The sequence below is a fragment of the Ambystoma mexicanum genome, chromosome 9, assembly GCF_040938575.1.
Source record: "Ambystoma mexicanum isolate Mex_15411 chromosome 9, UKY_AmexF1_1, whole genome shotgun sequence".
NCBI lineage: Eukaryota > Metazoa > Chordata > Amphibia > Caudata > Ambystomatidae > Ambystoma > Ambystoma mexicanum.
This window is the reverse complement of record NC_090931.1, coordinates 550259896-550287574: the sequence shown is the minus strand read 5'-3', so window position 1 is coordinate 550287574 and position 27679 is coordinate 550259896. Positions and strand designations below refer to the sequence as shown.

General features: G+C 46.7%; 1 protein-coding gene across 15 annotated transcripts in view; it reads left to right on the top strand.

Annotated features, from left to right (window-relative positions):
* The window catches only part of DHX40 (DEAH-box helicase 40), a 1529377-nt gene that overhangs the window by 584142 nt on the left and 917556 nt on the right, over positions 1-27679 (top strand). For all 15 annotated transcript variants that reach the window (XM_069615133.1, XM_069615132.1, XM_069615130.1 and 12 more), the window contains one exon: positions 18835-18901. In XM_069615133.1, coding sequence (XP_069471234.1) covers positions 18835-18901 — 67 coding nt within the window. The remainder of the gene's footprint in view (positions 1-18834; positions 18902-27679) is intronic.

The window sequence follows — 27679 nt, the reverse complement described above, 5'->3', positions numbered from 1 at the left end:
TGGAGCAATTACAAAAGCAGGGGGCCTGCTTGGAGAAGGCAGTTGGCTGGGTCAAGTCCTTCCTTTCAAATCGAGAATCCTATAAACATTGAGGCTTAGCCACATCCCCGGTCTCCTCATTCAAATTTGGCGTCCCTCAAGGAGCTTCAATATCACCACTCCTTTTTAACTTGTATATGCGCTTGCTCTGTACCCTGTTGGAAGAGTTGGGGATCTTTTTTTACCAACTATGCCGATGACATGCAGCACATCGATGTCATCGAGCTAAGTGGTGATTACCAGCAAGATTTTAAAAACACTTGAGACCGTCTGCAATGCCATTGAGAACTGGATGTCCTTGAATTGGCTTTGCTTGAATGTCAATAAAACCGAGCTGCTGATTTTTGGCTCCTCTCATGCTCGTGCCAAATTAGATCCCACATATGCCAACTTTACATTGCATGGCAACAAGATCCTGACTCAATCTAAAGTGAAGACTCCCATGCACAAACCCTCTGTAAGATATGCAACTACCACCTGAGGCGTCTTCACACCATACAGCATTACATTAACAAAAAGAATGCAGTGACTATTGCCCGTGCTATGAATGTATCAAGACTATGCAACACACTGTTGTGCAGAGCCTCAAAGTCTAATTTTGGGATCTGCCAGACCATCAAAAAGGACGCTGTCCGCATTGCATGACCATGCCCAGAAGAGATCATATCTCCAATGCCAGGAGAGAGCTGCACTGGTTACCAATGCCGTAAAAAAATGATCATACCATACAAGCCAGCCAGAGACCTGTGATCTTCCACCCACTCTCTACTACAGGAAATAAGAATCAAAAGAGCCAGAGGCCTAGATAGATCTTTCCGGAAATTGACTCCCTCCTTCTGGAATTCCTTACCTCTGTCCCTCAGAGAAACCTCCAGTCTGAGTCATTTCAGAAAATCTTTGAAGATACATCTCTTCAGATAATTGTCCTCTATGTTACGACTTAACTCGTCTCAGCAAGGGCATATTAGTTGTGCCTTTCTCTTGGCCCGTCACTATGTTGTTATCTTTGTGTTTATGTCAGTGCCTCGATGCCTCTGGCTTTCGGCGCTATATTAGTAAATAAATAAATTGCAGTGGTAGCCAAATATCACTGCTCAAGCAGAGATTATCGGGAATCATATCCCTCATTGAGCAGAGTGTATCGGGAGTCCGTTCCCTCATTATAGTGGTCAGCCAAACACCACTGGCCAAGCAGATAGCATCGGGAGTCATCTCCCTCACAGCAGTGGTCAACCCAATACCACTGGGCAAGCAGACTGTGTCGGGAGTCCTCTCCCCAATTGTAGTGGTCTATACAATACTGCTGCCCAAGTAGAGTGGATTGGGAGCCATCTCCCTCATCAGAGTGGTAAATGGAAGCCAAATAGGGCTATGAGTTTTTCTACTTCCTGGAAGGAGTTAGGGTGCTTAAAGACCACTCTGGAAAACATTTATAGAAGGACCAGGAGAAGAGTCGTTCCCCTGGTCCTTTGTGATGGAACATTAAAGGGGTTACTTCAACTGTAAGACAGACAGAAGCAAGAAACCAGGAGAAGGGAGCCATTCTCCTGGTGAAGGAAGCACAAATTCACTTTAGTGAAAGGCTTATGTTTATAGTGTTAGGATTAGATTAGTTGGTTTCTGACAGAGGAAGTAGAACATTTAATTTTGGCTGACATTCTGGCAACTCACTTAAGTTTTCATAGGTTGAGGTAGGGCAAGCCCCTTAGAAGTAGGGAGAAAGGGGTTTCTTTATTGATTTGTCAGTCTCCTTCTTCTACACCCTCACATAGGTCAGAGATGCATTTTGGGTCTCCTTTTCACAACATTGGTAGCCCCAGTGACTGTTTACTGGACCTTTGTTGCCCTAACTTATTTTTACTAACTGGGAGGTCTGCGCCCCACCCCCACCCGCAAGTCCCCTTGAAAGCTAAGTCACAAATGTATGTGCTGCCCTAAGTAATCCATATGGCAACTAGGCAGTGGAACTTAAAGTGCCACATTTTGTTCTTGTATGAGTTGCAGTACGGTGGTGATACTTGTTATTCACAGGGCGAGCCCCAAACTCATTCACCTCAGCACCCCCTCCCTTTAAGTACAGGCTCACCGAGCCTCTGCACCAGCGTCCATCTATGGGGGGAGTTGTGCTTAACTCTGCTCTCACCTTTATTCCAAGAGCGCTTCAACCAATGACTCTCCCTTTATTTGCCGTTCCTGTCCAATAGCCAGAACCAGCCTCCCCTGTTCTCCCTTAACAGACCTCTGAGCCAGGGAGTACTCTGCCTCACTACCCCCTGCTCAGCCCGGTTTCTCCTTCTCCTTTGTTGTAGGGAAATGCCTTGCGGGGCGTGCACAGCACTTGGAGGGGTCTGGTCACCCCCCGTTCTCCACCTCTTAACAAGAAGAGTCCCCTGAGCCTTCACCGAAGCACGAGAGTCCCGCCGCCTCCTACTTCCTTCTCACAGTTTCATAGGCACTTACCCCATTCCCTACTTCAACGTGGAGACTCCGTCCTGGTTCGGATCCAGGCTCCCAATCATCCTCCCAGCATATCACTTGTGCTGGCCCACACTTCAGGCCAAAAGGCAGGGGGTGCAGTCAACACTGACACCCGACCCGCCGTCCTGCTCGGCCCCCTTCGGACCTCAGCAGCGGCTTGATCAGTTGTGCGGAGGGGTTTTGGCTGTCCCGCAAGGCCCTCCTTCTTTTAGCCGGCTCGACTTCTGCCTTTTTATCACACCGCAATTTGCTATTCAATCGTGAGACTGGAGAAGGGGTCTCACTGGCTCAATGTACCCCTGTCTGCCTCATAACATGCTTAATATGCTGGCTGGTAGGGACGGAGCTGCTCACGCACGTCTGATCCTGCCGGCTGCCGTCTTCGAATCTAATTTTTCTTTTTTGACTTTCTTTTGTTACTTTACTCTCTCACATGTTTCATTTTTTCGACACTTCTGCCTAGCTTCCCTCCCACAAATTGGAGCTAGGAGCCCCCTCCCCCGACCTCCTCCTTAAAATCCTGTGGTCTCACAGAGGTCTTGTACCCCTGTGTGAGGTTGGCTGAACTAGTGCCACTGCTTCATCCTTGTGGTTCTTCACAGCACTTAGCGCCGACACCCTCAGTGGGGTGGCACGGTGGCAGCCCTTGTTTCTCCCAATGCCCCCCCCCCCAGCTCTCATTCCACATTCCGACTCTCACTCCTGCCCAGCTACCCTCCTCCCAAATCAGCCCAACCCCCATCCACCCAAAGGATAGGCAGAGACCAGTAGGATGAGTGGGAGAAAAAATTGCCACAGCAAACTTTATTACACATAAAGTCAGGAGTTAGCTTACAGGTGTTCCGTTCACGCTCAGGATTCTGCGCTGAGAGCAAGCAACTCCCCCCCCCCCCCCGCGCCCCTTCGGGTCCTTGGGGGACCCGACGCGGGCGCCCAGTCCCTTCCTCAGCAGTCCCTCTCTACCCTTAGGCCATTTCTTTGTTTTGCAATTTTTTTTTTTTTTTGTTTTGCAATTTTCTTTTAATTTTTCTTTCCCCAACGCTATTTAAGTGCAATTTTATTCCGTGCTTTACTTTCTTTCCATTCTCCATTTCCGCTTAGGCTCCTTCTAAAGGATGCGTTCCGGTCTCCTTTTCCCCTTTTGCTCCCTTACCCCTGGATTCCCTCTTCCCGTTTCCCCGGGTTGGCTTATTAATCATTGTTAATTATCTCTCCCCAAACAGGTCTTCCTCCAACCCATCCTGCCAGGGAGCCCCTCTCCCCCCTTCCGCCAAGACCCCGATCTGCCCTAGCTCTCCCCGCCGCCTTAGTTGTCCCATCCCCTCCGGCCCCCATCGCGCCCTCCTGTTCTAGAGAGCCCCATCCATCAAGCGCTACCTATCCCCCAGAGCCCAACATCATTCTTATCCCCATCCTCTTCCCCTGCTTTTCGCTAAAGAGGGGTCCTCCCCAACTATCCCCCCTGCTCCTCCTGGCCCCTACCCCCCGCACTCCAAGGCCCCCCCCTCCCCCAAGTTTCTTTTTGATCTCCTTAAACTGCCAATCACGAAGGGCCCCCCTCTCTTGAACCCCCCCCTTAACATCCCCCAACTCCCAGGGGCCCCCCTTCCCCTCAGTTACCAATGTACTTGCCGGAGCCCCGTTTACAGAGCAAACTTTCAATTAACCCCCCCCCCTTGCTGACTTCATTGTTGCTTTCCAATTTTCAGTTTCCAACGATGCACTTCCCATTTCCCCCACCCACTTTTGGAGTTGGAAAGGTCTTCCAAGCCCCCTAACCCTCCCCATTAACGTGGGCCTCCCCTGAGTCTAATACTCCTGGGCGCCGTTCTTAATAAGCTGATGGCTGTGCAGTTCCCCTTGTGGTATCCGCCAGTACTTTTCTTACGGGAACACCAGGTAACATCCGCTGGGCTTGTCTGCAAGAGACCGGTCGCTGCGACCAGTGTCACCGCCATGACTCACAGCGGGCCACCGGCCGCAGTGAGTTCCCCCTCATGCGCCTGGTCGCCTTAGTGCACGAATCCCCAGTTATACTCCCAACCTGTTCTTTTTACCCCCATTCATTCCGTCCGCAACAGACACGCAGGCCCTCCGGCTAGAACCGGTGGCGTGATGAATAGTGCTGCGGCCTTCCCTGCTGGTGCTCCTCCTGACAGTTTGCTGCTTGTTCCGTACTGCATTGCAGGAGGGCCCCTGACCTGGCAGTGGCGTTCCGAAATGAGGCCTTCCTTTGACCGCTCTGTTCCGTTTCCTAGCGGAGGCCCCCCAAATCCCCTAAGTGTTGGGGAGGGGGCGTTTTGGGCAAACTAACAGCCTTTCTTAATGGGTACATCTATAGCGTTCCACCCCCCTTCCTTGTGGGCCCTCATTTGTAAGCCTTTTGATTACTTCTGTTGTTGCATCTGTCTAAGCAATGTCTTAATGACTATTGATTTGATAGACTGATTTACCCATGTCATATCCTTTCCGTATGTTAGGAATCCTGTCCAATTCTTCCACCCCCCTCCCCGTGTCCGCTCTACCCTCGCCCACCCCCTCTTCCCTTGCAACCCACCTGTCACCGTGCGCGTAATCAGCCCCTCCTAGCGCCCCCTCCCTTTGCCCCCCTTCACACGCCCGCCAGAGCCCCCCTCTCCTGCAAGAGAGGGAGGGGGATCCGGCTTGCGCACCCTACCTTCCCCCTAGCTTAACCTGCGCTGTTGGCCATCCCACTTCTAAAGCCCGTGGCAGAGGTTGTGCCTGTGCCGCTCCATCACTTGCCCCTCCCAGAGCGGGGGGGTTTGCCCTTGCACCCAGCCCAAAATGCTCTGTTTTAACCGCAGCTAGTCATGCAAAACCTTGCGCCACTACGCTCTCATGGGCATCTGTAGGCGTACCCAAGTTGCCGATTGTTCTAACCAAACGCTCTCTTCCTGTATCTGTTGTTGGTTAATCTTACTCCTTGAACCCTGTGAACATTGTAAAAACTCCCAACCTTAAGGGACACTGGTAAGTAGCGAAAAAGCAAGATTGTGCAGTGAATGTCCTTGGTGAATCATTAGAGAGAGAAACGATTTTATATGTACAAACACCGAACACGCACCGGCCCCTTGCGGCCGTGCTCCCTGATCTCTGCGCTCAACAGTTACAAACCCATTTGCGATGCGCCCGCAGTCGGTCCCCATGCAGCCCGTTTTTTAATTTTTAAAATGTATTTTTGCGCCCCCCCGCCACATCTATAAAGATGATCGTGACAAAATTGATGGCTGCGAGCTCTGCTGAAAGTGACGAAACCCAAAAGCAGCTACTATTTTTTGGCTACTAGCTGTTTGCATAATACCTTTCCTTTAAATTGCTCATTTTTACTGACCAACGCTCCACCTCTTCATGCTAAGTGCAACTGCCATGCTGCGTTTTTGACTAAGTGCCTGTTAAGTACATTGGATCTGCAATGCCAACGAAAGGTATTACCGAATGAACACAAAGCCTACTATAAACAGCACGATCCCTATGTATGAAATCCCACCCCCCCCCCCTTATGCAACAAAACATTTGGAACGCGACCATCCCACTGTAGATTGAAGGCAAATTAACCCTAATGGTCGGCGCTGTGGCCACTGCCACCATGCCCCTTGGGTATCCAAACCCCCCCCCACCATGGCCAGAAGCGCACCAACGGACCCCAGCGCTCAACCGTCCTGCCTTTTGCCTTGTAGCCCCTTGGCGGGCCTTATTGCTTTTGTACTACTGTTGCACGTGATGCAAAACGCCTTCCCGCACCCCATGAGGGGTGACACATTTCCCTTTGTGTACCCCACCTATGCGCAAGTTCATCTACAGCAAAATTCACCCCTTCACCCGCGCCAAAACTTAACCCCCGCCCGCACTGAATTAAAACTTCGAAAACACAACCATTGCCCAGAGCACAGAAATATGACAACAATGATGACGCACCCTGCGCCATGTCACCCCTCCATTCCTGCATATTAACAGTTTACTTTTCCCACAGCAACAAGCCTACCCCAGGCATTTCACTTTGTGTACCCACCTATGCACAAGTTCATCAACATCAAATTCACCACCCCATAGCGCACGCCACAACTTAACCCCCGCCCGCACTGAATTCAAACCACCCTTCAAACCTCCACCCATGCACCCTCCGTTGAGCGCGAACGCCTACCTAGGCCAGTCTGGCAGTAAAGCGACTGCCTCCTGGTAACCGCCAACCTTGCCATCATTCTTTAATAATAACCTTGCAACACCCCCCTCCCGCCCACCCCACCCCCAAGAGCCAAGTGTCCATCCACACCCGATGGCCACGTTACCCTCCTGAAACACCGTCTGCATGCAATATGGTTGTTACCCATCCCTTCCTTCTATGGCCCCTCTGCTGGGATTTAAGTTTGCCTTCCGAGCCCCCCACCCTCCCAATCATACCTTCAAACGTAACTCTGCGATACAGTACCTGAATATGGCAACCCATTAAACATGCATTAACTCTAGTCCCAATGCCCCAAACCTCTGCCTTGCCACGTGGCTAACTACTATTGTTGCACCGCCCACCCCCAGGTAAACATGCGGGCAGGCGCAATATCCCTAACTCCGACCCTTCCACCAACCCAGAAAGCCCCTTCACACCGTTTCAACCTGTGGCGACCCATAACTGCTCACCCAACAACCACTTGTGCTTGAATGAGTTATGCCGTGGCCGGCAAGCAAATCACATTACCCCAAGAGCGATGCCACCCGCCCACAAAGCCATTCGCAAATGACTCATTCTGCCCACTAGATATGCAACAATATTTAATCACAAACGCCTTGGAAATGCTGTGCGTGCACATTTTCAAAAATAAAGCCACGTGGCGCGGCGGCCATTAACACTGTTCATTTTGTCTGCAAACCCAAAACTGACTTATTTCCCGCATGTAATATATGCCCACCATGTCCCGTAGGACGGAGGCCGCCCATGCCCGGTAAGCAATAACTTTCCCAAAAGCGCTGCCACGACCCACACAGTCTAGCACAATCCACACCTTTAAAATGCTTGAAACCCTTGTGGCTATGACCTGGCCCCCTGGTCATAGTTGGAACAACTTTTCCCCCGACAGAGTGCGCGACCGTCCGTCGGCTAAAAACTTGGCCCCTCAGCCCGACGCCATTGCCCACGAGGGGTGCACCGGCCCGCGCCCTCGCCCATCCCAGACCGAACCATGTAGTTGTTTGCCCGCACTCACGTGCCTTACAATGGCCGGTATATTTTGCCAATACAACTATAGGTGTGTCCTTGCCGCGCCTCCTGGATTCCCCACGCTAATAGCCACTGTATATAAGAGAAACGAGAGCCCTCCCCGCTTAAGCTTCGGGACTAAATTTAACCTGTGCGACCCTTTCCCGCACAGCACCCTGCTCTGCATTAACCCCCTTCCTGGAAGCCAAGGCCGTTTCGCGTGTCTGCGTTGCCTATGTACGTTTAGCATACCGCGCACCTCCCCCTCATAATAAAGCCTTAACGACCCCCTGCCCTACAGTAACCGATTTGCCCCTCCCGGGCGATCCCATTAGACATCCCTTACACTATGTGTCCTGGTGCTCCAACTCTCTACTTTGCTGCGCGTGACCACCATTAGCAAGCCCATGCATAGGATTACTCCAATATCGTTCCTATTAAACCGGAGCCGTAGAAATGCGCAGCTCCCTCGCTGAGGGAATGCACCACCAATCCTCTTGGTGAACAAAACTTGGAAAACCACTATGGCATGGAAACATCATGCACTACTATCCCACCTAACTTTCCCATGCATGCCGATTTCCACACTTTCTACTGAACCTGGCAATCGCTGCCCATACGAGGCTTGGCCTCTTACGTGTGTGCATAATGAGGGCCTGCTGCTTTGCGAGCCGTAGTAATCATGCAGGGATCGGAACATTTTGCTGTGTTTGGATTATTAACCTGAATGTCCTAATATCCGGCCCGTTTTGCCGAATGGTGATGTCCTGTGCCCGTGGCCGCGAGGCCCGTGACTTCAGGTGGATTCCAACTATGGGTCGAACCATACCAAACGACCATGATCCCTTCCTGCCCGCCTCCGGTTTCCCCCTGTGCCATGCCGTGGCCCTTTGCTCACGTGACATGCGTTTACCCCGCCGGCCCTTAACTTCATCCTCAACTTCCGGCGCACCCGACTATGCGCCCCATCTGTAATTTAACTTCCAACCCCCCAAATATTCACCACGTGGTGTGCGCGAATATAACGCCCCCCCCCTCCAACACGGCCGCCAGCCCCTCCTAAGCCACCATGCGTCGCCGATGCCCACCCCCTAGTTCTTCCTTGCTCCTGCCCGCATTTACCTTGTGTCCCGGCTCGAACCGAAATCCGCTTCTGTTCTACCGCCCAAGTCCTACCGCCGCCGCTCGCTCCTTTGTGCCACGCCTGGAACAACCACCGCCTGGAAAGACGACCTTCCTGGAAACCCGACTCGGCTGGAACTGGCCTGCAACTTTGGACTTGTGACTGCAACGTTGGCGAGGAGCCGGCAAAGAGAGACCCCGCGACCCTTGTCCAGGTGTTTTTATAGCGCCAATGGGCGCGCGGGAGAAGACATCAACCACCCCCTCACCTCCCCCTTCTGGGTGGAGTAATGCTTGGCTCACACCCCCCCATCCCCTCCCGACTTCTCTTGCCCCTGTGCCGCGTGAGGCAGTCGGCACTAAGGGGGGCACCCGCCGAGGGGCCCTCCTTCGTAGGGCGCGGGAGCCCGTCGTTCTTATTGGATGCACCCCGTTACACCACTGCAATGGTCCTATGGTAGGAGAACAAAGAGACACACATTGTTACAAGTAGCTTAAACAGAAACCAAGGTACCACATTGCTATTTACCGTACCTGCTTTAGGGTGGGATGGCATTTTAAAGAAATGCTCTCAGCACCCAAAAAGGTAGGTCTGATTGTACACAACACTTTAAGTGGCTTTGCAGCCCTCCCCCTGCCGAACATCACTTGCGATACCTCCCCACAACCCCAATTCATCCTGCCCACTTTCCTGAAACCCTCCTCCCCATTTGACCATGGACTCCGGTAGAGGTGCATTGCTGCTGCTAACAGCGGCGGCCACTAAAACGGCCTATGGATGGCGTGTTTGCTGACATTCTTGTAAGGAAGCAGACACAGGCTTACTCCAAGTTGACATTTAGTAGTAAATTATTTTTGCAACATAGAATTCTGTCAACGTTCCTAATCAGCACAACTCCAGGACAGCTGCAAACTTGTGCACTAATCAGCCAAAAAACCAGGGACATAATTCACCAAAATGCCAGGAGTAACGGAAGTGACCTCACATGACCCTTGACCTCTGATGACATCACAGGAAGTGATGTCATTTGACCCCGCCTGCTAAGTGACATCACGAAAAGCAATGGAACACAATCTTTCACCCCTTGACAAAACAGGAAGTGACATCACATAGCATTGTTCCTAATAACACTATGGAAAATATGCTTAAGATATCACTGTAATGTGATATACATTTCATACAAGAACGGATCACCATATGTATCGTAAATATCAGTGTGTATAGGCCATATTACCAAATTAGCGTGAATGCAAATTAGCATGAATGCAAGCAGACGTCCAAGGCCAAATGATAATGATGTGTTATTATATAGCACTTAGGCTTAAGCGCTTTATATAGAACAAATATGCATACAATATCACCCAACCTGTGTTGGTACTTATTTATCAACCTCAGAAGAATGAAAGGGCTGAGTTGACCTTGCCGGGATTCAAACCTGCAGACCACACACACACATTGCACCAGCAAGTGCTCAACCCACTGAGCTATCTTACCATCCATAGTAACATGAGCAATTAAATGTCTGGATGTTCTGAAAGTAAGAAAGCAAATTACACTCTCTAGTGGACACCATTAAACTGGTAACTGAGATTTAACAGCAGGCCAGTTCATCTCCAGGTCTGGTGCAACGTGTTACACTTGTGGAACACCCTCTTTTATTTTAGAGGCCTGAACAAGAAAACCAGCCTCTCCAGAAACAAAGAGCCCACAGCCCAGGAGCTTCAATTAAAAAAATTAAATAAAAAAATAATGTTTTTAGGGGTATCAAGGGAGAGCTCAGTGGCCCCCCAAATGACGTCCCTGCAAAAAACAAGCTCCACTGGCACCAATACAATTTAAAGCGGAAAAAAGTAAATACAATGGAGCCAAGAATCGGTGAGCCAGACACTTGCCACTTTAAAGAAAAATAACTAAATATACACATAGCATCAATCAAGTTAATAAATATCGAAGCTCATTTATGGGGTGGAGCTCCATCAAGATTGGGTTCTGGAATTCCTAGGATCCTTGGAAGGTTTGATATGGAGAAGTGTATCGCGCATTCCTAACGCAATACAGACTGATGCCATCCGGTTTGAGTTAAGGTTACATTCTCTTAAGGCTCTTCACCAGTAGACTACTTTGGCTTTTTATCAAAAGTGTTTAAGTCCTGCACAGAACACCTTGTATTTGTATTTTGTATTTTGTATTTTATTATTTATATAGCGCTTTACACTAAAGCGCTTTACAGCATAACAACCAAAATACATTAAACATGGAACATAGAAACAATAAAATATACATGATTCAAACCAGAAAAACAGCATGTAGAACAATTTGCATTTGGGAAGGAAGAGAAGAGGAGAGGTATGGGAAGGAGGAAAGGGAAAGGGGAGAGGGAGTAGAGAGAATAGAAGGGAGGGTGGAAGTAAAAGGGGGGAGACAGGAAGAGATAAAGGAACAAGAAGTTGGAGTGGTGAGGAGAAAGAAGAGGAGGAAGGGGAGAGAAATCAGGGAGGGGTGAAGGAGTATTTTTAAGGAGGAACGAAAGGTGGAATAGGTGGAGATGGAAGGGATAGAGAAAGGGAGCGAGTTCCAATGTAGGGGGGCAAGGAGTTGGAAGGAGCGGAAACGAGAGGAGGCACAGGGAGGGGGGGAACAGAGAGTAAAAAATGATCAGTAGAGTGCGAGAAGGGGCATAGAAAGAGAGGAGAGGTAAGGAGCGGCAAGGTCATGAAGAGATTTAAAAACAAGACAAAGCAAGTGGTATTTAAATTGGGAGTGGAAGTGAAGCCAGCGTAGGTTGGCAAGTGAATTGGAGATGGAATCATAGGGAGAGAGAAGACAGCGGGTACAGACGGCATAGTGGTAAAGGGATTTAAGGGGGGCGAGATGGGAAGAGGGGAGACCGAAAAAGATAGAAGAACAGTAGAAAAGATGAGAAAAGATGAGGGAAGAGATTAAGAGTTTAGTAGCATGAAAAGTAAGAGAAGAACGGACTTTATGAATATTAAAGAGGTGATAGCAGCAAGAGCGAGTAGTGAGGGAAATGTGGTAAGTGAAGGACTGGGAAGAGTCAAAGTAGATTCCTAGATTCCTCGAATGTGCGGAAATGGGAAGATCGGCTGGGGGGAAAAGAATGGAAGAAGGGGGGAGGGAGGAGGAAGTGTGTTGGAAGGGAAGAAAAGGACTTCAGTTTTGTCCGTAATGAGAGAGAGAAAATGCGATGATATCCAGTTTTTAATGGCAGTGAGACAGGAGGAGAGTTTAAGATGAAGGTCAGGGGTGAAGGAAGAGAAGCAGAGGAACAGTTGAGTGTCATCGGCATAGAAATGGTGAGAAATTCCAAAAGAGGAGATGAAAGGAGCGAGAAGTGAAGTATAGAGAGAGAATACGAAGGGTCCGAGGACGGAACCTTGGGGAACACCATAGTTCAGTGGGAAGGTGGAGGAGGCTTGACCACCCCAAGAGACGGCGAATGAGCGGTTGGAGACTATGTATGAGTATCTGGGTGACCTTTTTAGGGATGGCAAAGTATTAGTTAAATAAAGTTTTGCCGAAAGATGCAGCACCATTTGGGCCATTGTAACTTGACTAAGAATGACTTAATACCTGCAGCTGCCTTGCTATTTTGAAAGCACAAGTTTTCCCACTATTGCCTGCTTATTTGACTGGTTTTTGGCCTTTCCAAGATGGCCGCCATGGTTTTCTTTGTTGTGTAGGCAGGCTGTGCTGAACCACCTCTCCCTGTGCAGCACTCCCATTGGTTGCTGAGTGTTTTCTTGCATCCAATCAGGGACCGGCCGGCTTTAGCCAGCCCTCTCAGCAAAGGCCCACTTCTAAGGCCCCTGTCTGCTCCCTGTCTGCTTCTGGAATGCTAATTGGGGTCCTTTCCTGCACCTTCATCACAATGATGCTACCACCTTACTCCTCTAAGAAATCCGGACTGCCTTGACTTTGCCTTCTCCAGAACTATGGGTTAGTTCCCTCCTTATGGACTCACTCCTACCACCTTTGACTATCACTGTTCTTTCTGCTTGGTACTCCCATGTTGTCATCCTGGTGCGCAGTGCTTCCTAAAACCCTTTGCTAACATCTGAATCCAAGATTGAAAAGTCAAATCTTGCTGTTTTTGTGTTGTGCTAAAAAGTCAAATCTTGCTGTGTTTGCTTTGTGCTAAAAAGTCAAATCTTGCTGCCCATTGCGAAATTCTCTGTATTTTGCTTGTATACTGATGCTTCTCTGTAACTTGCCAGCCCAGTGACCTCACCACTCTCTTTTATCCCACACCTACCTGCCTTAGCCCCCCCAGTTTCTCCATACTTCCACCCCCATGGCACTTTCTGTTTCTCCTATCTTTTCCAACTGCTTCTCCATTGACTATCCTTCCCTTCTCACTAAGTCTGGTAGGAAGAAGTTCAAAAAGGATATCTTGCCCTCTAACCCTGATCTTCCTATCGCCGACACCTACTCCAATACTTCCTCCAGACAGACCCTCACCGACATCCTCTTTGTCGTTTCTTCGCCAGATCTATGGACTCCTCATATGATCTCTGTGCTCTGTCCTATCTCCTCCTCTTCCATTAACGGTGGCACTCGCTGGAAAGTTCTCATGACTTCCTTCGACTCCTCTAAAGTCATCATTAATGTCTACCTAAATGGCACTGTCATGGTCCAAGGCACTCAGGCCAATCTCCTCCTCTTTGATAGGCGCTTCCCTCGCCTCATCAATTTCCTCTTATCTCCTGCTGTCCTCTCCTCTCCCCCTCGGCTACCTTGCCCTCTCTCTCTCTCTCCTCCTCCTCCTCCTCTGCACCTCCTAGGGCTCTTTCTCCTCCGCAGGGCACACCTCTGATTTGTAGCCCTCCCCAGAAGGTCTTTAAGGCTAGCAGCCTTCTTCATATTGCCACTCTCAACTCTCGCTCTGCTGTCAAACACTCCTCTGACATCTGCCACCTCCTTAAAGAACTAGACCTTGATGTCCTTGGTCTTACTGAGACATGGTTCACGGCCAGCCCTGTCACAAGCTTTGACACTCTCCTGCCTGATGGCTACAAGATCATCTCTGCACCCAGATCCTCCCGGTCCGGTGGGCGGGGGTAGCCCTGATCTTTCCTGAGTGGATTCCTGCCTCTATCATTCCCACTCAGACCTACTCCTCTTTTGAATGCCTTGTCTGTTGTCTTTCTCTCTCGCCTACCCATTCTCTTACTGTGGGTACCATCTACCGGCCTCCTGGTCAAATTACCTCATTTCTCTCTGAGTGGGCGGACCTCTCCTCCTCCCTCCTGACCTCTACCACTCAAATCCTCCTCCTCGGTGACCTCAATATACATTTAGACTCTCCTTGTTCCTCCTCTGTACTCTTCCGTAACCTCTGTGACTCCCTCTCCCTGTCCATCCTCCCCTCTGCCCCCGACTCACTCTGCAGGGCACACACTCGATGTTTTGATCTCCTCTGATCTCCCCCTCTCCATCCCTCTGACCACTCCTCTCTCCTGGAGCGATCACTCCCTCCTCTCCTCTCATCTCTCCCTCTCTTCCCCCCAAGCCAAGCCTACCCCAACACTGCCACCTACCTTCTCGGACATCCGGCCCATGAAGCGTGTGTCAGTTGAGGCTTTTGCTGCCACTTTCTCTCTCCCCCCTTCCTCCCCTCCATCTCTGGCTGTCTCACATCCTGACAAAGCCCTGTCTCTGCTCTGCTCTTCAATTTCTGACACTTTTGATGCTCTTGCCCCTGTCATGAGGATCTGTTTGAAGTCCAAAGCCAAATGCAATTCCTGGTATGACTTTGACCTAGCTACACTTAAACGTAAGAGAGCTGCCGGCGCCGTTAACCCTCTACCGCCTCATTACGAGGTCTGCTTGCGGGTCCCGCTAAGGACGTCTGGTAAAACCAGGTGTCCTTAGTGGGACCCGCTAGCAGACCAGGATGTGCTAACAACGGGCCCGTCAATAACGGGCCCGTTGTTAGCATCCTCCCCATTCCCATTGAGCCCTATGAGGGCTCAAATGGGAATGGGGATGGTCCGGGTTCCAGGAAAGGGAACTACCGGGCCCTCCAAGGTCGGAATGGCCCGGTAATTACTCATTCCTGGAACCCGGACCCGGTGCCCGGTATGGGGGTAGCCGCGGCATGGCTACCTCCATACTCGTAATGAGGCCCATTGAGTTGGAGTAACATGTGGTAGCGGAAAAATCTTACTATTGATCTTGAATGTGGCAGAAAAAGGTTCATTTAACTCTTCTTTGCTTCTCCCGATGTTAACATGTGTTTGAAAAAACGTATTGCTGTAGATGGAGTTTTATGTGCAAACAGAATGCATTTTGTAAATCATATTATTACGTATTCCTTTGTGTGGCTCTTTGCTTTCTTAGCCATTCCAAATGACGAATGTGCAGTTGAGGACATGACGTAAGCAGGGAAGCAGCTAGGGGGAGGGTTTGAATGGTGCCGTAGCCAGATGTGATTCTGACACTACTGTCATTATTGGGAAAAAGCCAACATGTCTGTGTGATTAATGGCAGTATTGGCATATATTGCCTGATCCAGCATGAATAATGTCCTTAGAGTGACAATATGACAGTATTGGGCAAGGCCAACACAGGTGTGTTCTTATAGTGTCATATATTGGTGCAGCTAGCATGACTACGTTATGTTATATTATCAATACTGGCAATATTATCACAGCTAACATGACTGTGCCCGAAGAGCGGCAAAGTTGGTATATATTGTTGCCAGAAGCATTGTCAAAATGCATTGGAAAATGCTCTTGTATACTGTTGGTCATCTGGAATCTATTGTTGTTTTTTTGTTTTTTGTGTTGGCTACAAAACCAGTTGTGCCACACAAAGTATATTTTAAAATACACATGTTATCCCATTATTTGAAGACATTTCTTGGTGGCCCAATCTCCCAAACCCCATTGGTTTGGTTTGTGTCCTTTACTGGCAAATGTCTGCACCTCTCCATTGACACAAATCTCCAGCTGCCACTTCCTAAGATATCTGGCCCAACGGAACAAGGAACCTTGCGCCCACTTGGCCGGCTTATCCATTTGAATCTGTTACCCCAAAAAAGCCAAAAGACATGAGGGCATAATTCAGTAAGCAAAATTCAGCTTACTACACCTATGGTAGTCATGCGCTATTCCTCTCACCTTGAATAAAACCCCCCCTGGAAATAAATAATTGAAGCAGTTCTATCTTCATTTAACACATGATGAGCACTACGTGCCAAACTGTCTCACACCTGTACTGGCCAAAGTACTTCAGCCAGGTTTCTAGCCGAGAAGTCAGCCAGTCAGCTGGCCGCTTGCCCTCAGCTCCCTACGTTCAAACGGACTAAGCAGGCCCATGGTCTAGCATTCTCTGCCATCATCCTATAGTCATATGCTTTGATTAATTATTTGTAATTTTAGTAAAGTTTAAGTTTTTATAAAAACATTTCTTGGAAATTAGACTATAGCCTTGCCTTGGTCCATGTTACCAAACCCATGCTAATGTGTTCTATCATCTACTTTTGGCCAGTTTAAATTTCATGATGGAAACACATAATTGCCAAGTTTTGATATAATGATATGGCATTTATAACGCACCTATACACAAGTGTTTCAAGGCGCCACGAGGCAAGGAGGGTGAACGGAGGGAATATAGACTTCGATCCTACTATGCCAGGTGTCATTCAGATTGCGCAAGTTCATGGGAAGGGGAAAGGCGGAAAGGGCGGGGGGCAGGGGGAGGGGACAGTGCAGTACATGGGACAGTATAATAAATAACAATAAGTAAGAAGTACGGCCAGCAGGTGGCAAGTGCAAGGGAAGTGCAGACATCAGGTGTGAAGTGCTGTTAGTGGGACTGTAGGGATACAAAAACAGTCCTCAAGTGCGGGGTTTGCCAGGAAGGCAGTGCAAGTGTGCGAGTGGCGAGGGAGGGGACATGGGCCCGAGATCAGAGGGTGGCCAGCTAACCAGTTCAGTTTCAGTATCAGCCATGAAGTCAGCAGTGGAGAGGAGGAGAGAAAGCAGAAGCAAAGAGAGAGGTTTTGAGGTGCTTCCGGTACCGGAGATGATTCTCTTCAAGTTTCAGGGAGGCTGTTCCAGAGGGAGGCCCCAGCCGAAGAAAGAGATCTACCACAAACTCGTTGCTTGGAGAAGCGACTGACCCTGAGGGAGTTTGAGGTGGATGAGAGAAGAGCTCGAGAAGGAAGATATTTAGGAAGAGAGAGTTGAAGGTAATGAGGCCCGAGGCCCCAGAAGGTCTTGTGGACAATGCAGAGGGTTTTGAACTTAATCCTCGCAGCCACTGGGAGCCAGTGCAGAGACTTCAGTCCTAGAGAGATACGATCCCTGGGCTTGAGGCCAAGGACAAGTCACGCAGTCCTGTTCTGGATGAGTTGCTGAGGGCGAAGGGTAGAAGCAGGCAGATTTAGGAAGAGGCTGTTGCAATAGTCCAGCCTAGAGAGAACCAGAGCTCTGGAGATATTGTGCTTCTAGGGGAAGGAGAGGAAGGGAAGAGTACCTCTGAAGAGTGCAGCTGATAGTGTGACTTCTGAGAGACGTCAGAGATGTGAGGAGAGAAGGAGAGTGTGGAGTCGAAGATGACCCTGAGGTTTTTAGCCTCACAGGTGGGAGCAGGAATAGGGCCAAGAGAGGCCGTCCAGAGCCTGACCGGAACGGAGGGAGCAGGTGTGCCAATGAGGAGAATCTCGGTCGTACTGGCATTAAGGCCAAATTCATTCACGGCACACCATTCCTGGATGGCGGACAGACAGTCAGAGATAAGAGAGAGAGAAGAGGTGGCAGTGGGTAGCTTGAAAATGAGCTGAGTGTCATCCGCATAGCACTGGAAGTTGGGGCAGAGCGCTGCAATGCAGTGGGCAAGAAGTGCCAGGTATTGGTTCAACACCCAGGGAGAGAGGTTAGACCCCTGGGGGACACCACAGGTAGAGATAGAGGAAATGAAGGACCCAAGTTGAACCTGCGAGGATCGATCAGAGTGGAAAGAAGTCAGCCAAGCCAGGGCCAGACCAGTGATCCCCAGGTTATCACAGAGACGGTTGAGCAGGATGGCATGGTTGACTGTGTCAAAGGCAGAAGAGATATCAAGTAAGATGAGCACACAGGGGGTGTTGGAATCAAGGTTGGAGAGCAGGTCTTCACGGATGTTCAGGAGAACAGTTCCCGTGCTTCTGGTCACTCTGAAGCCAGACTGATGATCATGGAGGCAATCAACAGATTCAGTGTGAAGATTGAGCTTGGAGATGGCCAGCTTTTCCAGGAGTTTGCCCAGGAAGGGAGTGATGGAGATTGGACCCGTCGGCACAGGGTTTCTTAAGAAGAGGGTGCACAAGGGAGTGCTTCAGGTGGGAGTGGGAAGACTCCAGTGGTGAAGGAGTGGTTGCAAAAGTCGGTCAGGAGCCAGTGGGATCCTTGATGGTTTTAAAAGAACAGGGATGAACTGTCGATATTATGCATAAAAGCCTTCTCTTACACTGGTATCTCTCTTGGCCAGAATAGGATTTCATCACAATAACATTGTCATATTTGGAGTCCCTCTTCTACATATTAGTTTTCAAATTAAGGGCTTTTTAGCTATGAATATTTATTTTTTCCACTATTTGGGTATCACTCAGGTTAAGCACTCACATCTGACATGGGGCAAACCTCCAATTGGCAAGTTGGAATCCTGGAAGGACTGACTTGTCTTTCATCCTTCCGAGGTCTATATATTAAGTGCCACTAATTGGGTAATAATAATAGCCATTTTTACAGGGGGAGAAATCTGGCATGAAGGGCTATATAACATTTTTAAAATCTGATATTATTTTTAAATGGGCTTCAAGAGATGGGAAATGTATTCACATTTTGTTTCGTAATCCAAATCGCATATATAGTTGTGTTAATGCCCCAGATTGATGTGCTCCTTTTACAGCTGTTTGCTTATTTGTAACAGCCCTCACTGCATATAATATCCCTGCTTATGTTGACTTTGCTAATTGCAGACTGTGAAGGTGACGATGGATATTCATCTGAATGAAATGGCTGGCGACATATTGGTTTTTCTGACTGGTAAGACCTTATTTCCTATTTTTTGGGCAGTGATTGTTTTATGCTAGGACATATTTGGTAACTGGTGCCATGGGCTCAGAATGACTGCGCGCAACAGTAGCAGAGCTTTTGAATACGTTGTATGTAAAACAAGCATCTATCTCCCAGTCTAATTTTCATATTTACTAATAAACCCCATATGAACCCTAATTTAAGTATTCATCCTCAGGTGTTACCATCACTATGCAATGTCTTGTTGAACTTTCTACGGGCTACCAAAACCATCTTTCCTTCATACTGAATCTCCTGAACTCTATGCTGCCTCTGGTCGACCTCTAGATTCCACAGCCAACCATGTTCTCTTGGCGTCATTGCCACTTTTTCATGGCACCAATTGTCTGGTGTAGATCCTTCCAGGTTCGGATGACTTGTACTTTATTTAATGATGCTCCCAGTTGAAACCTCCCTCTACTTGTGTCCGAACCTCAGTGATCTGTCCTATACATTCTTATCTGTTTTATTTACATCCCTGACCTCACTGATTGCACTGCCGCCTATGGCTACTGTTATAACTTCTTTTCTGATGACACCAAGATCATCATCATCATCTCCTTTCATCGCCATCTCGGCGTATCTCTCCAGCAGGAAGTGTCTCACTGTATGGCACTGCATAGTGTATGCAGTAACTAGAATATCATTATTCCTCTCTGCCACAGTTCCTTTTAACACACCTTCTCCCATGTCATTTCCTCCCGACCGCATCCTTCCTTCATCTTCAACTTATCTCAGGATGAAGTTTAATAGTCCCATTTGTCTATCCACTTTAATCGTTTAAGCTGCAACACTGCATAAGTCCAATAATGTATTAAGCGCAGCTACTTCCCATTTGGCTTAGGTAAAACTCTGGTCACTTGACTAACAGCTTTCTAATTTGTATCCATTACTACTTGTTCTTACCCCCTGAAACAAACCTCTACTCTAGCCATGTGAACATTGTTGAATCTCTCTAGAGTCCCGTTTTTCTTATCCTTTAGGCCAGACCAGGTAAACAACTGTCGCAACAGGGCCTTTTAATAATTCCTTACCCCTTGAAAGGATGCAGAAGGAGGAGACTGACACACAGGTGGCATGGTTGTTGGCATAAACTTTTATTGTCTTAAAAAATAAAGAGAAAACCTACCACCCCCTAACTCTAAAAGGGGTTTCCCTACCTCAACTAAAATACTAAGGACTCATTCAGGATGTATATGTTATTCAAGAGTCCACCGTCCTGTGTCAAAACCCTGCTTTTGAACCTTTTACTTGTAACTAAACTAAAGAGGTAGTGGATCATTTTGGTTCAGAAAAATTACTCCCTTTTTCTGGACAATGGACCACAGTTCCAGTTATCGGTGGGACCTTTACCTGAAGGATGGGCTTCCTTCCCCGGGTCTCAATCCCTTTCCATGGTACACAAATAAAGTTCCATATTGAAATGCCAGCAAGTAGCAAGGTTCTCAGCACAACTCAAAAGGGTAAAGTTCCAGGTCAAACATCAACGTTCCTTATTGCCCATCGTTTCTACTTTACTATTGGGTTGCTGGAGAATGCTTACAAAAAACCGCCTGTCAAGAAATTGACAAGTGACATAGTCATTCCACTGGGGTAACTACCCCTGGTACATTCCACAAAGGAAATGTAATTATTGCCCACAAATGTATTTTTCATATGTGATCATGTCAAATCAATTCATATGGATCAAAAGATGTTCATTCCATCACAATTCCAGTGAAGGTCATATTCAACACCAACAATTTGATTTAAAAAAAAGCAAAAAAGAAGCACAGAAAAACTAATCATAATAATCTAATGGATTCATTATTGTGACACTCTATTAATTGTCTTCAAACACCATAATGTTTCTAACCATGTTAGATAACACTCCTAAACTTATATGAGGGTAATAAAGCACCAATAGAGATGGTATATCATTGATTTAAGAAATTCCTCTATAAGTTGAACACTATGCGTTTCGAGGGGGAGCGCCCCTTCTTCAGGTGTGAGTGTTATCCTTTTCAATATCTGATGGAATAAAAGGTAGAAGATAAAGGGTCACATTTTCAACCAATATCTATATTCCTTATTTAGAGTAAATTAAATAAAAGAGGCACTAACCTGTGTCTTTAAAGTATCGCAATAAGTACTTCAATGCTGGAGCTGAAAAAGGAATATACATCATCATGTATATTTATTCTTCTGATTTTAAACATCAGCTGGACGCTTGTAATAAAGGGTAACTGTATAGAGCAAACTAACCTCATATCTTCCTTGTATATTCCAATAACAGCTGTTTCTCTGGATCGCTATGGCAACAATACATCAGCCACCTTCAATTCATTGATCTCATCTGCAAACAAAATGGGCATAATGTCCTTAATATGGTTTAATGTTTACAGCTGATTCTCTTCATCTTTCAATGCTTACCTATTTAGTTTTGTTACTGAATTACCATTGTTGCAATATTGACGCACGGCACAGGAACAGAGGGATGCCTGTAAAACCAGCCCTCGGTCCTGTACCGTCATTATGCAAAATACACTTCTGATAACCTGTAACGTTACATGAAGCTTACTAGTCACAAGATATATCAAATTTCTTATTGTTACACGGCGGTCATTAGACAAATGTGTTGCAATCTTAAGGAAGTGTAGCTGCACAATACTTTGCCTTTTAAAGCCAAGATCTCTCTGACACGCCATTCGCTAGTAAGCGTAACACTAACTCAGTAATCGATTGTGGTGTAGAGTATTAACATTGTACTACTAACGCGTGACACAGAAATTGGGAATCGGCTGTAAAGACAGCCTGCCGGCCTGCACCAGCGTAGTGTTACGTGATGTATGATGTAAACATACCGTCTTTCATCCCTTTAACGCTCACACAGGAATCGTGAGAGGGCTGTGTACACATATCTCCTGTCCTGCGTCTGCATAATGTAATGGAAGACCCAAGTCATGTGACCTGTGGCGGCCATCTTTAAATGTGTTGCTCTTTCGGAAAAAGTATACATGCACTGTCCCTCACCAGATGATGCATGAATGCCTGGAACATTTCTTGCTCAATTAGGTATATCTCCAATAATGTGATCCTTTGACAAAAACTCAAAATGAAATAATTCACTTCAACATTAGATGGGCATATGTCTATTATTCATGTCCACATCAGAAATGTGTCTACCTTGAAATACCTAACAACATCTAATTAAAATGTTATTTCATACAAGCAAGTTCTGTGTGATATTTCCATTGGGCTAATCCATAATTTGATTTACATAGGTCTCGAGGAACTAAATCCATTTGCTTATGTCACTGTCCATTACAGTAAATACCACATCTATTAATGGTTTATCAATCTGATGTGGTTAAAGTCATGGAAAATAATAACATGCAACAAATTCATTGACAAATTCGGCTCATTTGATTTGGCAAGAATTAATACGAACCTCCCAGGGGCTCATATAGTCAACATCGTGTGATCTTCAAATAAAATAAATGTTTTCAAATTGATACCAACTTTTAGAGATTACATTTCAATTTATCATTGTTTGCTATCGTCTCCAAGAGATTAATTGGGAAATCATCATCTTATGTTCACACCCCATCTATGGATACTCAAATACATAGCACACTGTTCCCAAAAAGCATGACAGGTCAAATTCAAGGTTCGTACCACTTGGATTCAAAACGTCAAGGCGCTCTATCCAGAATATCTCATTTTTGATTAAGTCAATTGATTGTATCACCCCCCTCTTTTGAGGCATTTCATATAACAAATCTCATCTATGCTAGTGTGTTTAGCAGTATCAAAATGTTGTGCAACTGTTGAATTTACTTGATGTGTGGATATATTGGATTTATGCTCTGTCCACCTTTATTTTAACTTTCCTTGTGGTTAAGCCAACATAAAAGAAGCCACACGGGCATTCAATTCCATAGATTACCTTAGAAGAATCGAAGGTTGTGGTATGACTCAGTTAAATTTTTTTGCCACTATATGAATGATTAATATAATTGCCTTTTATTATATTATGACAATTCTGACAATTGTTACAGGATAATGTTCCTTAAACAATGTTTTCTGTGATGTATTATCTACAAATTCTGCCCGAACCAGATAGTCCCTTACAGACTTGCTTTTTCTATATGCAAAAGTAGATTATTGTTCAAATAACTGGGCTAATATCTGATCAGTTTTCAAAATATCCCAATTCTTTTTAATGATTCTTTGGATTTTTTTTTAAATCTGCTGAGAATAAATTGTTACATAAACTAACTTTTCTTCTTTCAATTTCCGAGCAGGCATCAATGCTGTTTCTCTATTCACTGCTGCCGCCTTTTCTTTAGCGCCTAATCTTGTAACTTCAGGGTAACCTCTTTCTGCAAATTTGTTTTACAGGTCTGCTGATTTATCAGTAAGCTCTTGGTCTTCAGATATGATTCTCTTTTACCGTAAAAATTGGCTGTATGGTGTACTTCCAATTGTGCGTTTCGGATGAAAGCTTGTAGCCATTAAAATACTATTTCTGTCTGTTGATTTGGTATATACTGTAGTTTCCAATTTGTGATCCTTCACATACAGTTCAGCGTCAAGAAACTGAAGTTTACTTGTGCTGTTTTGTGAACTCAATTTGTGGAGCAAGTTGATTCATGAATTCAAAGAACAGGTTTAATTCATTCAAAGTTCCTTTCCAAATCCTGAAAATATCATCAATGAATCTGTATAAACACTTTGAATGGTTTTTTCATGTTATGTCATTCAAAACAAATCCTCCTCTAGCTAGGCCTCTAGATTGGCCATATATGTATTTGCAAAGCTCAGCGCCATGGCTGCGCCCATGGAGGTTCCTGAAATCTGCACAAAAAATGTGTTTTCAAAATAAAGGTTTCCCATGTGAAACACTAAATAGAACTCTATTTGACATTTAATTAACCTGGAACCTGCAATGCCATTTTCCTTTTGCATTAAGATTAAGCTGAATTGAAACTGATATATTGTGTGGACATCACACAAACACACACTACTTTTAGTAATGCCCGTTTATCTCTCTGAAACTTCTCTCACATAAATTGCACATTCTCCTTCAGACATATCAGAATTTACCCTTCAAATTTCTGCAGTCCTGATCTGTGATCTATTTTGGCTGGATCAAACTGCACCCGTGTAATCACAGCCACTATCCTTCTTCCTTTTACCTTCCTCATCTCCATTTGAACATCATGTTTGTTTTATCTGTAACCTCCTTCCCCTACTGCTTCACACCCGTTTTCCTTTTCTTCGCAGACTACAGTCTGGATACCCCTGGAGGGCACACAAAACACCAACTTCAAATGGATTGTATCCTCCCACATATTACTCATCTTTGATATTTAAGTCTGCTTGCAACTTGCTTCGGAAATTTTCTTTTTCAAAGGCTCGAGCGTCATGCAGCGTCGAATCTTGGTCCTCGACGGTCTCTGTAGTCTCCCTCATGAAGTCGATACTGGTATATAGAGCACGCCAGCTGACTGTTAACTCAGTTCCTTTTTTTCCGCATTGCTGCGTGTTTCGGAGCTACTTGCCTCAGCGATTTCAAATGCGTTTACTTCAATATGGTTTTCACATCGAAGACAGGCTTCAAGACGTGTTCAGACTGTGGGGCCAAGAATCACAGAGCCTCACTGCGTTTGTCTGTGGTGTTTGCAGTCAGGCCACAAGGTTGACGACTGTGGCTCGTGTCAATCGATGACTGTACAGTCCTTACGGGAAAGGAAGGGGAAACTCGATGCAGGTAAGCCCTCCCCCAAATCCCCGGCCCTTACCCCTTCAAAAACGAAATCATCCTCTGACTCGAGAGATGTCTCTCCTGTAAAAAAAAAACGTTCTAAACATAGACGTTCGAGGTCCGTTTCCCGACGCTCGTCCTCTTCCCATAAGAAGGGTAAGAAACAGCATCACAGATCCTCATCGTCTATGTATTCCTCTTCAGAAAGAGTTTCTTTTCCAAAAAAGAAGTCGACTCCAGCGGAGTTAGAAAACTTCCATTTAAAAATGTTAGACGTTATTAAAAAGCACGCTCCTCCGAGTGTTCCTCTAAAGGAGTCCGAGAAAAATGGCCACCCCTGAGCGTCTATCGAGACCGGTAGGGAGTTGCGTGTGTCCCCTTCTTGCGCGCCTCAGAGCCCGGGAAGAGGGATTCCTCGACATAAGTCGAAGGAATCTTCCATGACACACAAGAAGCCTGTATCTGTTCCCTCGAAACATTCACTAACGACATTGAAACCTTCTTTGAAGGTATGGAAACATTTATGTTAATTGCCTGAACCTTCGAGGCATGTAATACATATCGAGCCTTCGAAACAACTTAAATTGTCGACACATTCATCGACAGTTTCGAACAAGTCGTTGAAGCCTACGACTCCTACAAACAACTTTGTCGGAGCATTCTTTGCTCTCAAAGGCTGTAAAGTCTATACCTAATGATGCTAAATTGGTCCAACCCATTCCTAGATCTTATTTCTTTAAGAGAATGGGTTCAATCTTTGAAGAAGATGATCAGCCCCCTTTTGGGTATGAATATGAAACACCAAATGTTACAGAGGAATTAATCTCAGACAAATCCAAAATGCAGAATCTTGTGGAAACATTAAAGGAAACAAGTAGCTGGGAAACATCACCAGAGATAGAGTTTGGTAATCCTTAAATATCTGGTTATACTGATCCCTCTTACAGGGCAGTAATTGGTAAGGTAGCTGAATATCTGGGAAGGTCCAGACTTGCAGCTGTTGTGGAGACTGATGACCTCGCTGATATCATAGACAGTGGGCAAGTTAGAGAAGCTGTATTGCCATTTCATGCAGCCTTGAGAGTAAGAGTAATGGAGAACTGGCTAAACCAGATTCTGTTCCATCTGTTAATAAAGTATTAACAAAATAATACAAGACTGCTTCCATAAACCCTCCATTTTGAACAGGCACCCAACACCAGAAAGCTTAGTGGTTAAAGCAGCAACAGCTTCTTCGAAAGCTGCAGCCTATCCTTCTGCTCTGACAGATGAAGAAGATAGGAGGGTTGTTTCTCTGGGTAGAGTATTTAGTGCAGGAAGTATGGCGCTAAAATCTACCACTGCTACCAGTGAATTAGCAAAATACACACACCCTTTGCGGTGTGGCCACTCTGGCAGCAGATCATATACCGAAGGGAGAAGAGAGAGAGAAGACTCTTTAAGCCTGATAAAAGATGGCAGAGATGCCATGAGGCAATCTCTACAATCTAATCTGTATACAGTGGACTCGGTCAGTAGAGCCTTGGATGCCAGAACAGTACTTAGACGCATGTCTTGGCTAAGAAAATCTGGATTTTCGGCAGACGTCCAGGCATGACTGCTAGACATGCCATTTGACGTTACCTCTCTGTTTGGTGAGAAGGCCGATAGCAGTCTGGAAAAACAGCAAGCTTCTAGGGCTGCAGCAAAATCGTTAGGGGCAGCAAAAAGACAACCTCAATTCACAGGTCAAGGATGGAGAGGTAGTTCGTTTCTATTCCTCTGTATCTAGAGGAAGAGGTCAGTTTTCACAAAGAGGTAAAAGAAAACCCTTTCGTGGAATAGGTAGAGGAGAAAGGACTCCCCGTTCAACACCCGCAGAGTTACCCTCAGCTGCAGGTGGAACAGCAAAATGACTCCTCACCCACAAATCTGTGTTACGAGGCAGACTGTCTTAGCATGTCCGGAGTTGGCGAAGCATAACTTCGGATGCATGGGTGCTACAAACAGTAGCAGACGGTTACTGTCTCCCATTCCTACAAAGACCTCCCGATTGCCGCCCAAGAGCAAGATCAACCTTGGTTCCAGATCTACTCCTCCAACAGGAAATTCTCACCCTATTGGAGAAAGGTGCGATAGAATTGGTACCTATAGCTGAGAGGAACCGAGGTTGGAACTCTCCTTACTTTCTAATACCCAAGAAGGACAGAAGGGTGCAACCCATCTTGTACTTGAAATGCTTGAACAAGTTCGTCTGGAAGGACAAGTTCAAGATGGGTACTCTTTCGCAGATCCTTCAGGCCTTTCGACTCATGGATTTGTTGGTGTCATTGGACCTTCAGGATGCTTACTTTCATGTGCCGATACATCAGAAGCACAGAAAGTACCTAAGATTGGCGGTTCTCATTATCAGTTTTGAGTTCTGCCATTCGGGCACATCTTAGCTCATGGCAGTGGTGGCAGCAAGTTTAGGGAGGGAGGGGGATTCATATTTACCCCTACCTGGACAACTGGTTGTTCAGAGCTGTTTCTCCAGAACAGTGTCAGTCATCTGAGCCACACCTGCCACTTCCTCCATGAACTGGGCTTCTCCCTGAAATTCAAGAAGTCCCATTTGACGCCTTCTCCGAAGCTTCAATTAATTGGAGCAGTCCTGGCTTTGCAACCTGAGTTAAGGACTCCACATCTTTTGCAGATGGTCCAAAGATATCAGAGTGCCCACTGGCTTTCGGCCTACAACTTCCTAAGGTTGCTCGGCCTCATGGGAGCCTGCATTTTCCTGGTGCCAGGAGCCCGTCTGAGAATGAGATCCCTTCAGTGGGCTCTCAGATCCCAGTGGTCTGAATTCTCCAGCAGAATGACGGGTCCTCCTCCAGGACCCGACAAAGGTCACCCAGGATCTCCTGTGGTGGGCCAGCCGAGAGAATGTGATGAAAGGATAACCTTTTTGGCAACCATGGCCGGAAGAGACCGTTGTGACAGTTGCCTCCCTCACAGGATGGGGAGCGCATATGAAAGAT